The sequence below is a fragment of the Amblyomma americanum genome, chromosome 6 (genome assembly GCF_052857255.1).
Source record: "Amblyomma americanum isolate KBUSLIRL-KWMA chromosome 6, ASM5285725v1, whole genome shotgun sequence".
Classification (NCBI taxonomy): domain Eukaryota; kingdom Metazoa; phylum Arthropoda; class Arachnida; order Ixodida; family Ixodidae; genus Amblyomma; species Amblyomma americanum.
The window spans coordinates 36139689-36152952 of NC_135502.1; the positions used below are offsets into that span (position 1 = coordinate 36139689).

The 13264-nt window shown below is 47.7% G+C and overlaps 1 protein-coding gene across 1 annotated transcript; it reads right to left on the reverse strand.

Moving 5' to 3' along the window:
- Nucleotides 1-3366: 3366 nt before the first annotated feature.
- On the reverse strand, nucleotides 3367-5430 carry LOC144095203 (membrane metallo-endopeptidase-like 1). The gene has a single exon (XM_077628991.1). It carries the CDS (start codon nucleotides 5341-5343, stop codon nucleotides 3367-3369), a length of 1977 nt encoding a protein of 658 aa, XP_077485117.1. The 5' UTR covers nucleotides 5344-5430.
- Nucleotides 5431-13264: the final 7834 nt, after the last annotated feature.

The following is a 13264-nucleotide window of genomic DNA, read 5'->3' on the forward strand; positions in this document are numbered from 1 at the left end:
CTGTGGAAGCCTGTCGGTACTCGTGGCCACTCCGTATATGTAGAGTGGAAGGCAGACGACTGTATTATAAGTGAGGCAGACAAGTGAAGCCTGAATAGAAAGAACTTAAATATATGTACAGATATGTACAAATGTATGTACGGTGGACGCAGCTGACAAAGGACAGGATTTATTGGAGAGGCCTTTGCCCTGCAGTGGTCGTAGTCTGGCTGATGATGATGATTACGTTGATGATGACGACGACGACGACGACGATTAATATTATTATTATTATTATTATTATTATTATTATTATTATTATTATTATTATTATTATTATTATTATTATTATTATTATTATTATTATTATTATTATTATTATTATTATTATTATTATTATTATTATTATGCGGAATATGAAGGGTTGCTTGCTATAGTTGGCGGAAAATTTTACCCGCCTAGTATGTTGTCATGTTTCTCGGTAGCCCCGACTGCGCCCTTTGGGGTCAAGGTGTCGAATGAGCCTACATCCTATGGGCTTTCCCCACTGATCTCCCTAAACAATAGCTGCAACTCAGTGCTTCTGAGTAATGGGAGGCCGCGCTGCTCAGCTCAGAACTGGCTGTCCAACGCCGGTCCTTCAAGCAAGCAACCGAGGTCATCATAAACCTACGTGTTCTGGTCCCCTGGTGTCGACCAATAATAATAATTGGTTTTTGGCGAAAGGAAATGGCGCAGTATCTGTCTCATATATCGCTGGACACCTGAACCGCGCCGTAAGGGAAGGGATGAAAGAGGGAGTGAAAGAAGAAGGGAAGAGAGAGGTGCCGTAGTGGAGGGCTCCGGAATAATTTCGACCACATGGGGACCACTAGTTCTGTTTTTAAGGCGTACGCTTTACTTGCCCTATTGTTGGAAAACCCGTCTTTGCATGCGTACGTGCGTGCGTATAAGGACTCCTAGTGATCTATGAATGTTAAGTAGAGGATGACCTTCTGCATATATGGGCACTAACCCATCAGCTATCGCGTCATACCCTTAACGGGAGCACGGGCCGCCGTACGACGGCGACTGCCTTCACGAAGTTAGCGCGCAGACCAGAAGGGGCGCTGCGGAATCGCGGCGGCGGCTACGCAGGGCTGTGCAGAGGTTATAATAAACAGGCCTATAATTGAAACTAAACTGTTTCAATTATATGCCTGGGACATCGTCTGCACAAAAGAACCCGGTAAGTATAGGAGAAGGAAGACTTGATTCCATTGAATCAAAATCCCATGCCAGCTGCAGAAATACGGTGAAGCCGAACTGAACGTTAATGGCAGCGACGTGGCGCTACAGTCAGAGACAGAATTTTTTTAGAGGGGAAGATAGGCCTACTGCTGTTCTCAGGGTAAGGGAAAGAGGAGAAGAAAGAGGGCGATGATGTGTGCTGATGTAAATAGGAGAGATGGTAATGTAACTGACATCAGCAGTGCGCCTAATCAGAACCGCCAGTCGAGATGAAGCAGAGCCCGTGTTCCCTGGAGAGCGTCCCGACATCCTGCCAAGCATCCCTCCGAGACTGCTCTCGAAAAGCGCCAAGGAAGTTACGAGCGCAAGTCTTTCGCTAGCATATACAAGGCTTACCGCAAGTAGTGCAAGCTCCGCAGTTAAAGAAGGGCTAAAAGACACTTGCAAACAGCTATCTCATTACGTCCACTTGGGGGAACAACTAGCTCCGTAACTTTAATCGCTAACCGATCAATCTTAAGAACAGCATCATCATCATTATCAGCCTGGCTACGCCCACTGCAGGGCAAAGGCCTCTCCCAAGTCTCTCCAATTAACCCTATCTTTTGCCAGCTGCATCCACCCATTGCCTGCAAACTTCTTAATCTCATCCGCCCACCTAACCTTCTGCCGCCCCATGCTACGCTTGCTTTCTCTTGGAATCATGTTACCCTTAAGAACCAGCAGTTATCTTGTCTTTGCATTACATGTCCTGCCCAAGCCCATTTCTTCTTGCTTTCGACTAGGATGTCATTAACACGCGTTTGTTTCCTCCCCCCCCCCCCCTCCGCCCACATCCGGTCTCTTAACGTTACACCTATAATTTTTCTTTTCATAGCTCGTTGCGTTGTCCATAATTCCGATGAACCCTTTTCGTTAGCCTCCACGTTTCTGCCCCATAGGTAAGTGCCGGTAAGAAGCAGACGTTGTATACGTTTCTCTTGAGGGATATTGGTTAAAAAATGGATAGTGTTCCTTATGAACCATAAGGAAACCAAAGTAGTTATACCTGCAGAATGAGCGTTCGGCTAATACCAAGGCGCCATATTAGGTGGCGTCAGCTCGCATGTGGCACGTCCAAGCTTGTACCGCCTTGTCGCAATCAGTACTCAGGAGCACAGGCAGCCAGACTCCATGCATAAGCTAAGGAGCTAATTCTGTGTATATTTATAGGCCATGAGCACCGACATGTACTACCTCGATGGAAAGAAACGCGAGCAACCCGGCGCCAACACGCTCCACTGTTTCAACTTCTTTTCACCGCACTTTTTCTTCGGTGATAGCAAAAGGGCGCTATACTCGTCCATGATACATTCTAGGACGACTCTAACGTCTTTTTCATACCACCCAGATAAAAGCGCGATGAAAATAAATTCCAACAGCGGGGCGTGCTGGCGCCGGGTTGTTTGCGTTTCTTTCCATCGAGGTAGTATGCTTCGCCTATGCTCCTCTGTATTCTTGCCTTCCTCTCTCTTAATCTTTTCTTTTCCCAGCGCAAGGCAGCCGATTACAGAACGATAGATGAGGCGCCGCTAGTCTTACGAAATTATAATATGCAGACACGAATACAAGACGCGTGGTAACGGATTTAAAGAACTGTTTATCTGAGCAAGTTGGAATGATTGCGACAAGTGAAGTGCAAACGACGCTATTTACTCTTTAACGAGCGTATTTAAAACTTCAATTGTTAGAAGCGCCTCTCTTAGCCTCTGTTAGCAGGCTCATTTCGTGTTTACGCTTGCTTACACTTGGAGGTGCACGACAGAGATCCTGCAAATAGACGCATCACAAAATTCATTAAGGGACATTTATAACTCGTGTATTCCAAACAGCACATTCGAGCTCGTCATTTAGAAGGACATTTCGAGTTTCCACTACAGTTAAAAGAACGCTGCGCAACGGGGAACGAGGACACACAAAGGCAAAGGAAAACGCAAGACTTGCGCCTGAGCGTTTTTGCGTTCCCGGCGCCTGCAGCGCCATGTTTTCAGCTATGAACCAAGTAGCTTAAAACCAAAGCATTACTATTACCACTATAGCTTACACTGAAGTTTATACGGGAATCGCAATTGTTCATTTTATCTCACTTGAGCTATATCTCGTTAAATACGTCAAACTTTACCAGAATGAACATATGGATGGCTGCATCATGCTAGAATTCCCGCGGCAGCCGAAGGCGTCCTTAAAGGCGTCCATGTTCTTGAGCGGAATCACGCAGCGGTCCCTCCACGGCGCGTAGTTCGCGACCGAAACGTTTCCAAGTGTGGCGCACCACTTGAGGCACGTGGAGACGAAGAAGAGCCTCTGCGCGCTTTGCTGGAGTCCTGCCACCGTCACTTGTTCCTCCTTCGCCCGCAGCCCCGCGTAGGCGGCGTGCGCCGATACCACTCCCGCGAAGTCCGCCATGTTCTCAGAGTCTGCGACGTCCCGCGTCGAGCCGTGCGAGCTTCGCAGGCACGTCAGCTTGTCGTTGTAGAGCCGTCTAGACGACTTGGACCACCAGTCGCGCCACTTGCCACTGCCGTCCCACATGCTGCCCTGACCGTCGAATGCGTGCGTCATCTCGTGTCCGATGACGGAACCCAGACCCCCGTAGTTGTAGGCCCTGGGCGCGCCCGGCACGAACACCGGGGGTCGCAGTATAGTCGCTGGTAGAATCAACTTGTTGCGCATTGGGAAGTAAGCCGCGTTCGTGGTCCGCAAGGAAAACTTGAAGCTGCTTTGATTCTTCATCTCCCACTCGATGGTGAGCTTCATTGCGGACAACCATGGGGTGAGGAAGTGGCCGGATACCTCGGGGTAGCGCGCAAACACTTCATCTAGCTCCCCGTCGTTGCCGAAGAATTTCGGATAGCCTATGTGAGCTCGGAGCGTGAGCATCTTGTCGAGAGCTGCAGACCTGGTTGCATTGTCCAGCCAGTCAGCATGAAGAATCTCTTCGGTGACAGATCGTCGCATGCCTTCCGACATTGTCTCTGCGGAGGCAACGGTACTCTCGGGAACGGCTTTGAACAAATAGTGCGAGAGCAGTGGCACCTCCATGGCTCTCACTGCAGACCTAAGACAGAGTAACTGGAAATACCGCACACGTTTCGCCAAGTGGGGCGACGACAAGGGCACCAGGGTGCGCATAAGCTCCCACGCCGTCAGCAGGCTTGTGCCTGCCTCGCCGAGATTCGAGTGGACCTTGTCGAAGTACGCCAGAGCGCTGATGCTGATTTGAACCTTGTGATTCTTCTGATAGATGCTGTCGCTGTGTTTCGAAATGAGAGTGGCCCAGTGGTCGGGACGAACACTGGGCGTATGGATGCCTATGTCGCCGACAGTTGAGAAAATCATTCTGGTGGCTTCTTCTAACGTTTCTTTCGTCAGGAGGCTGATGGCTATGTTCTCAGACGCGGCTATTTCTATGGCTATTCTCAACGCTTCTTCCCTATGTTTAACCAGGCCCAGTGCGTCCAGGTGTGAAGGGTAGAAGCCCATCAATAGTTCTGAGTCACGTTGATGGAACCAGGACAGCTGGTCGATGTTAAGCGCAACTTTGATCTCCCTCACACCTCTGTCGAGTTGCGAGTCCTCCAGTGACAAGCCGAGCAGAGTGAGAAGATTGTACTTGAAGAACAGCAGCAGAACCTTGTCCAAGGCGTCTACCTCTGGGCGAAGGGGCACGGCTAAGCCGACGCTTTTGATGAACTGCCTCAGGGCCGTCGAGTCGTCGACGCCTCCATCGCGCACCTTCAGGCAGTTGTGGTACAAGGCGGCAGCCTTCTGCGCAGCACTCTGCCCTTGCTCCGGATACTGGACAGATGACAGGATGTTCAGTAGTTGGTCGTACATCTCGTCTTGCATCTGCGCTATCGTCTGTCCAGAAGGGTTCTTGTAAGCGCCGCAGGCGTATGCGTAAAAATTGTGACATGGCTCAGCCGTGGCATCAACGAAGGACTTAATAGCGCTCCAGGTGCTGGATTCGAGGCTCGTCCCTTCGCTTGAAGCGATTGAGAAGACCTGGCCGCTACTCTTAGTGGAAGCTGAGCTCGTTTTGGTGCCCTCGCTTTCACTAGGAGCTACGGGGATGAGCAGAGAGGCGACGACCATGCCGAGAAGCAAGGCGACAAGGACGCCGCAGAATAGGGTCTTTTTAACACGGCCGCCGTGAACTGCCTTCCGGTGGGACGAGCTGTCTTTGTAGTCCTGTGCAAGAAAAAGGACAAATCTGTGCATGCAGATTCCCAGCTACATCGCGCGTATTCAACAAGGGTCTGCACGTCACGTTTTGAACTGCTTCATTTATAATGGCTCTTAGACTAATTAAAGTCGAGCTCATTTGATTTGCCTCCTGAGGCAGTTATGGCGCCATGATTTTTGTGCAACGTAAAGACACACTGCCCTGAGGTGAAGAAACCGTCCACATTTCGTCGTCCAGTTATAGTTAGCGACTGTGGCAGGCGTTCACAAGGTTCGCCCTAGCGCCATTTTCAAAGACTTTCGAAGCATACACAAAGTTCCAACTGCACCATTTATAACTCTTTAGGGTGCAGCGGTGCATTAGCGTGAATGCACCGAGCTAACTAACCGGACATGTTCTAAGAATATACACTTTTTTCCCTCATATATTTTAAACCTATTGCTTTCTATGTACTACGATATAAAAGTGGCACACGTATATTATTGAGTTCTCAAATTTCGTCCATCGATTTAAAAGGCTGAGGTGCCTGTGGGAAGGATTATGAAATGGTGCGCTTATTTCCGTTTTCGGAAGCAAAAAATGTTCCCCCTTGATTCTTGTCAAACGAGAGCGATTCCGGGATCTCAAATATCAAGGATTGATGCTGCATTAGGGGCATCGCAGACCTTAAAATTACTTTCAAGCACATACAGTTCGGATCCCGAACAACCACGGCAGACGTTCATTCCTAGCTGTGCTTTCATGATCTTCACTGAGGATGGCTGTCGAGACGGCATCTTCCAGACAGGAGTGACGGCGGGTAGGGCCGAGCCGGGCTCCACCCGCCGGTTTATATCTACTCGCGTAGCAAATATTCGTCACTGTAGCAAAAGGTAAATTTACTGGACGCTAAGCTAAGCGAAACAGGTGCTAGCTCCTTACCGCCGCCTCGATTTCGGGCATATTCTTCTTCTTCTTTACCTCAGCTCTCTCCGGGTCTTCTTCTTCGCCTCTGGGCAGGCGTAAATCAGGTTTGTTCTGCATTATATTGATGACGATTATGCTTACAACTGGTGAAGCCGCTAGAAATATTTTTGTTTTTTGTGCGCAATAAACGGGTTCGCTGCTCTATAGAAGATAATTGTAGCACCTCCTTTGCGTTACGCGAGTCCTGTCGCGCGAAAGAGCCACTCTCTTGTATCGACTGCGCACGAACACTGACTATACTCCGATATGGCTGCCCAAGATTCAACGTGTCACCTCACCTATGTGTGCGTACAGTGTGATGTTGTGGATGATGTGAACCTTTTCGTTTTAGCTTGCCCGTGTTTTTGTGCCGAGCGTGAGACAATCCTGGAAAGCCTGGGGAGGCTGAACGTATCAATGGACGGCGTCTTACGCACCAGTGGAACTGCTTCGTCTGCCGCTGCTGCTAAACGAGCTTCCCGAGCAGAGGCACAGCGCCGCCGACGCCAGGATCCATAGGCGCGCAGCCGAAGCAGCAGCGAAGCGCCGCCGCCGAGAAGACCCAGGAGTCCGCGGCGCCTTCGAGAGGACCCTGCCGTTCGCTCCGCCGAAGCACAAGCTCGTCGCCGCCGTCCACGAGGGACTGACCGAAAATCCCACGTGACCTTATGACGTCATCGGCAGTTTCTGCATTATCAGGGAAGAAAAATAAAACTTATTCTGAAGTGAGTTTTGAACCAAGGCCGCGAAAATTCAGTGTGACGTCACCATGGTCCCGGAACTGCAGGTGACATCAACAGACCGGACGTAAAAACGGAAGTGGCGTGGGTGGCTTGGTTAAAGTGACGCTTTATATATACGCGCATGTCGTGTGGTCTTTCCTAAGGGCCTTCACCCTAAGACCTTTGATCTAATGACCTTCACCGAAAAGGCCTTTAAGAAGTTTGTACTACTCACTAACTAGCACTAGGTAGTAAACAAATATAGTTAACTTTGAGCGGCAAGGTAACCGCTGGTCCATAGGGGTAACGGAGTGGATTTCAAGAGAAGGCAAGCGCAGCAGGGGGCGGCAGAAAGTTAGGAGGGCGGATGAGATTAATAAGTTTGCGGGGATACAGTGGGCACATCTGGCAAAGGACAGGGTTAATTCGAGAGACATGGGAGAGGTCTTTGCCCTGCAGTGGGCTAAAGTCTTTGCTTTACAGTGGCCGTAGTCAGGCTGATGATGATGAGTAGCCCCCGACGACACACAAATGCTTTCGCATTCATGACACGTAAGTAGCCTTAATGCCCTGTTAATTTTTCTATCTTTCCGTCATCCAAACCATACTTAGCCGCCAGCTAGCGCCAAGATCCACTCCTCGCGTAGTTGTAAGCGCAGCCTGATGTCCATACCACATGGAAATCAATCGCCTCTATCAGCCCAGTCTTACCTACGTTAATGAACTAGAAGTAAACAACCAACAGCAGGCCGTGTCACCACTTGTCTATTTTTGTAATCGTGAATAAATTTCATCAAAGCTATTATTATCATTATTATTCCCTACATAATTCTTATTCTACCATGGCTGACCTGAGCCAACGAAATCCGAAAGGTAGCGCTGCATGTTCGGCGCCCCGCTGTCACGAGCCGCCGTCACGCGGTGGGCGACGGCATCCGATTGATCTTGCAGCGTCGGCGTTCGTGCGTGGAGCTTACGGCCGTAACCTGCCTCGGCCTCTTTTCCTGGGAGCTCCGTCTTATGTCGCTCCTGACGCCACATATCTCACCGGTACAGGTGATGTAAAGCCGCCCTTTACTGCGTGCATAGTGAAGGAAGGAAGGAAGGCCTCAGACGTTGCTGGCACATACCCACTACGGGGGAGTGGCCAAGACACAGGCGGTTAATTGCTGGATACAGGAAAGTTTTGACGGGAAAAGGAGTGGTAATAGGATGTAGCCTGATAGAATGGAAGACGGAAGGACAGGGGTCCTGTTATTTCGACCAGCCTTGTCCAGATTCTTCTTCTTTCTTTTAAGTTGTTGCGCTTAGAGTGTACAAGAATTTTTTTGCGAGGTTATAGCGCCTTCTGGAGAGCCTTCCTCCTGCTGCGCTAGTTGGCGTTTTTATTGCTGTAAAAAAAATTTTCTTTCATCCTTTGCACATTGCTAGGAGAAAGCGTCTACAGGTCACAAGATGAACACGTCTGAGTCTTCACATATCAGGTTGCTGCAACCCGGAAAAACATGATATATGCAGTCGGAAGCAAAAGTTTACGGTACAAGTACGTGTGCTCGGGAACAAATTTTTTGTAGCACCACCTGTTATTTATTCGAGCAAATGGAGCATGCACGTTTCCTCACTTTTTCACGAATGTGGGACGGTTAGTTGAGTGACTGCGCCCAAATCATTTTAATTTGAAAGCATTATACCTATGGCTCATAAGCAACGAAAACCGGCGGCGTTGACCAAGTGGTACGAAAACCTCATGACGTCACCATGGTCTCGCATGCTATCAGCAGTAGACCGTAAGAATAACGGGTGATCATGGGCATTAAAGCAGACATTAGGCGAGACTACTAGTTAGTGATAGGAATAGCTATGCAGTAATAGTTGCAGTTTTGGAATATAAAAACCTTACTAAATGATGCGGGTCTTTAATGACAATGGCAACCTTTACGTTGAAGTCTTTATGGTGAAGGCCTTCAAGGTAAATGCCTCCAAGGTCAGGCTTTTTGGTGAGAGGCCTTTATGGCAAAGGCTTTTAAGGTGAAGACCTTCGAGGTAAATGCCTTTCAGTCAAAGTCATTTAATGTACTTCACTTATACCAAAGGATGCTTTCGCATTCACAGCACGTATCAACCCCAAGTGCCCATCATAACTTTTTCTGCGGCAAGCTCGCATGTCGTCAGCTTTTGCCGCCTACTGTACGTGGACTTAACTTTCCCAAAACGCTGTAAGTTGGCGTTGTTACTTCAGCCGGTCTTTTTTGCGCACATCAACTCAAGTTCACGGAGAAAGGTTGCGTGAACTTCTTAAGACGAGTTGGAGGGCGATACTGGTGGTCCTGCTCCCGATTTTTCTCTATTAAAGCCTGCAAGTGGTAATAATCGCCAAGTCGTCACACAGCTACGTGCCCCGTCCGGTCATGGTCGAGGTCGAGCCCGGGACGACTTTTACTGAAATGCAAATTGCAACCGCTCAAACAAGGACAGGGACGTAGGAAAAAAGAGACGGAACAAGCCGCCTTGTTCCCTGTTTGCGTTTGCGGTTACAGCTGACGTATAGGGTCCTCAGTGGCCAACTTTAAATGTGAAATAGTTGTGGTTAAAAAATAAGTTCAATCTGTCGTTGCCTTCTGCACTTTTTCGAGATGACTTGCTGTAGGGCTACTCAAAAACTCCTGTCGCATATCAACGCATCTACACCTCGCACAGTCCGCCGCGGCTGTGTGTACAAATTCAAGATGTATATAAGCAGGAACTTTATTGCGGTATACGATTGCTCTTCAAGTACAAGAGAGAAGCGAGCTCTTTGTCTTTGTTTGTTTCTTTGGTTATTTTCGAATTATCGTCTGGAGGTATGTATAAATAATATGCGCCCAGTTCGATGCAAAAACTAAAATATAATCTTGAGACATGATCTTGAGATAAATATGATATGAGAACTGCGTGTTCCCTTTAATTTTTCTCGCAGCTGTACTTACGTGTATGCCGTAATAAAACGACGACGACTCGTGGCAAATGTCGCAGTCTTTGGTTTGCCAGGACGGACCGTTCCTAATGCGCGCCGAGCAGCTGTCTGCGCAACGATCTTTCTCTACAGACTCGAGTAATAACAAATAACGGAAACTGTGTTCCTACTCCATGTTATCCGTTGCGGCGTTTGATTCCAATTATACGCGCACGTGTTTGCTGGATTCGCATGTTATTTCCGTATTTTGCTCGGTCATTTCTCGACTACATGATCCGGAGTTTTCGGGTTCGGACCCGACCGCGGCGGCTGCGTTTTTATGGAGGAAAAATGCTAAGGTGCCCGTGTGCTGTGCGATGTCAGTGCACGTTAAAGATCCCCAGGTGGTCGAAATTATTCCGGAGCCCTCCACTACGGCACCTCTTCTTTCTTCTTTCACTCCCTCCTTTATCCCTTCCCTTACGGCGCGGTTCTGGTGTCCAACGATATATGAGACAGATACTGCGCAATTTCCTTTCCCCAAAAAAACAATTATTATTATTATTATTATTATTATTATTATTATTAGTATTATTATTATTATTATTATTATTATTATTATTATTATTATTATTATTATTATTATTATTATTATTATTATAATATTATTAGTATTGTTGTTGTTGTTGTTGTTGTTGTTGTTGTTGTTGTTGTTGTTGTTGTTGTTGTTGTTGTTGTTGTTGTTGTTGTTGTTGTTGTTGTTGTTGTTGTTGTTGTTGTTGTTGTTGTTGTTGTTGTTGTTGTTGTTGTTGTTCGGTCATTTACTTCCTTCTCTGAGCACATCTCGCATCATTTCGTCATCACAGGTATACGACTTCAAAGCACGAGCCACGTATCGTCGCTGGAGATTCGTCCAGAGTGCTTCTGACGAGACAGCATGCAAGGCCAGTTCATCTCGGCCAGCAAGAGCCACGCCGAACGAATCCAGGCGGCCAAAGCCGGCTTCACATACAGGTCAGCACTGCCGCATTCCGCTGCAATGCGTTCTGCGTATTGTGAGTATTTATGTACAGTACAAACGTATTGCTCCGCACATGCTACAATTCGTGTCTGCGCACCACCCAACCTGCTTAGCGAACCGCAGTATTTGTATCAATTAACAGCAGCGGCATCCCAGCCGTTTGAGCATCCGCCTCGTATGCGGGAGCTGCGTTGTTCGATCCCCAGTGCCTCCGTATACCCACCGGTTTCTAATGAATACATGCTTTCCCCTGGCCCGTTGCTTTGCTTCTCTGGGTTGAAATGGTTGAAAATTGGTCTCCAGCGCCATCTTGATTAGGTCAAAATACCTTGTGCCATGGCGTACTTTGGCCACAACTACCCTTGCGTAATTAAATCATCATAATCATCATAATTACTATTTTCATTAAATTTTTTAAGAGAGTCAGCACCATGTAGTTAAAAATATTCATGGAAAGCCCAGCAAGCGTCATTTTTGGATATTAAGGATATTTGTGGTATACACGTGAATTATCACTGGACACCTAGAAAAACACAATAATTCAAGGTCTTGATGTCCAGCGAACGTCCCTCACCGATCTTGGTGTGCGTTAGAAATAGGCAATCTAGCATGTCCCTCTCCATGCTAATTTTAATAAGCCAATTTTTGTAACAATGTCATTGTATCGTTTTTTTTCTCCATGTCCCTCTCCATGCTAATTTTAATAAGCCAATTTTTGTAACAATGTCATTGTATCGTTTTTTTTCTCTGTGATACGCTCTGCTCTTAGTCTCTTCATGCTGCCCCAAGCATTCCTCCTATCTTTGGCCGCAGAGCAATTTTTGGCACCTTCCAGAACAAACACTGCCTCCCCTTTCCATAAATCTTAATTTGCCTTGTAGAAACATCCAGTAAGTGTCGTTAGCATCCCTCGACGGAAACGGTATGTTTTTGCCAGCATAGGCGATCGCAAAACCCATCGTAACTGTCCTATTCAGATTCCTCACAAGTACATAGCCGTTATCGACGGGTTCAGTGAGTAATGCAAAAATTGCCCCAAGAGAATAAAAACAACCTCACCTTTACTGCCCAAATATGCACTTCTGTTTAGTGGTGAAATTCGTGAAAAAAAAAGTGGAGGGGGAAAAGGGGGATTCGATTTAACTGTCCCGCAGAAGTTGAAATGAAAATTCGTTTTTGGGGAAAGGAAATGGCGCAGTATCTGTCTCGCATATCGGTGGACACCTGAACCGCGCCGTAGGGGAAGGGATAAAGGAGGAATTGACAGAAGAGAGGAAGAAAGAGGTGCCGTAGTGGAGGGCTCCGGAATAATCTTGGCCACCTGGGGATCTCTAACGTGCACTGATGTCGCATAGCGCACGGGCGCCTTAGCGTTTCGCCTCCATCGAAACGCAGCCGCCGCGCTCGGGTTCGAACCCTGGAACTCCGGATCAGTAGTCCAGCGCCCTAAGCACTGAGCCACCGCGGCGCATATGAATAATAATAATAATAATTGTTTTTTTGGGAACGGAAATGGCGCAGTATCTGTCTCATATATCGTTGGATACCTGAACCGCGCCGTAAGGGAAGGAATAAAGGAGGGAGTGAAAGAAGAAAGGAAGAAAGAGGTGCCGTAGTGGAGGGCTCCGGGATAATTTCGACCACCTGGGGATCTTTAACGTGCACTGACATCGCACAGCACACGGGTGCCTTGGCGTTTTTCCTCCATAAAAACGCAGCCGCCGCGGTCGGGTTCGTATGAAACTGAAAACTGGTTTTTCAGGCAAGGAAAATGACTGAGTAACTGTCTCGCACATCTCGGTGCGCCGTAGGGAACGCATAAAGGAGGAAGTGAGAGAAGAAAGAGATGCCGTAGTGGAGGGCTCCAGAATAATTTAGACTACCTGGAGATTTAACATGCATTGACATCGCACAGCACACACACGCCTTTTGCGTTTCGCCTCGATTGAAGCGCGGTTGCCGCGGCCGTATTCGAACCCGGGAACTCCGGCTCAGTAGTCGAGCGCCCTAACCACTGAGCCACCGCGGCGGGTAACTGAAATGACGGCGCCTAAATTTTGTTCCGCAGCGCTTTAGTACAGCGGGAAAGTGCACAAGCTATTAATAATAATAATAATAATAATAATAATAATAATAATAATAATAATAATAATAATAATTGGTTTTTTGGGGAAAGGAAATGGCGCAGTACCTGTCTCATACATCGTTGG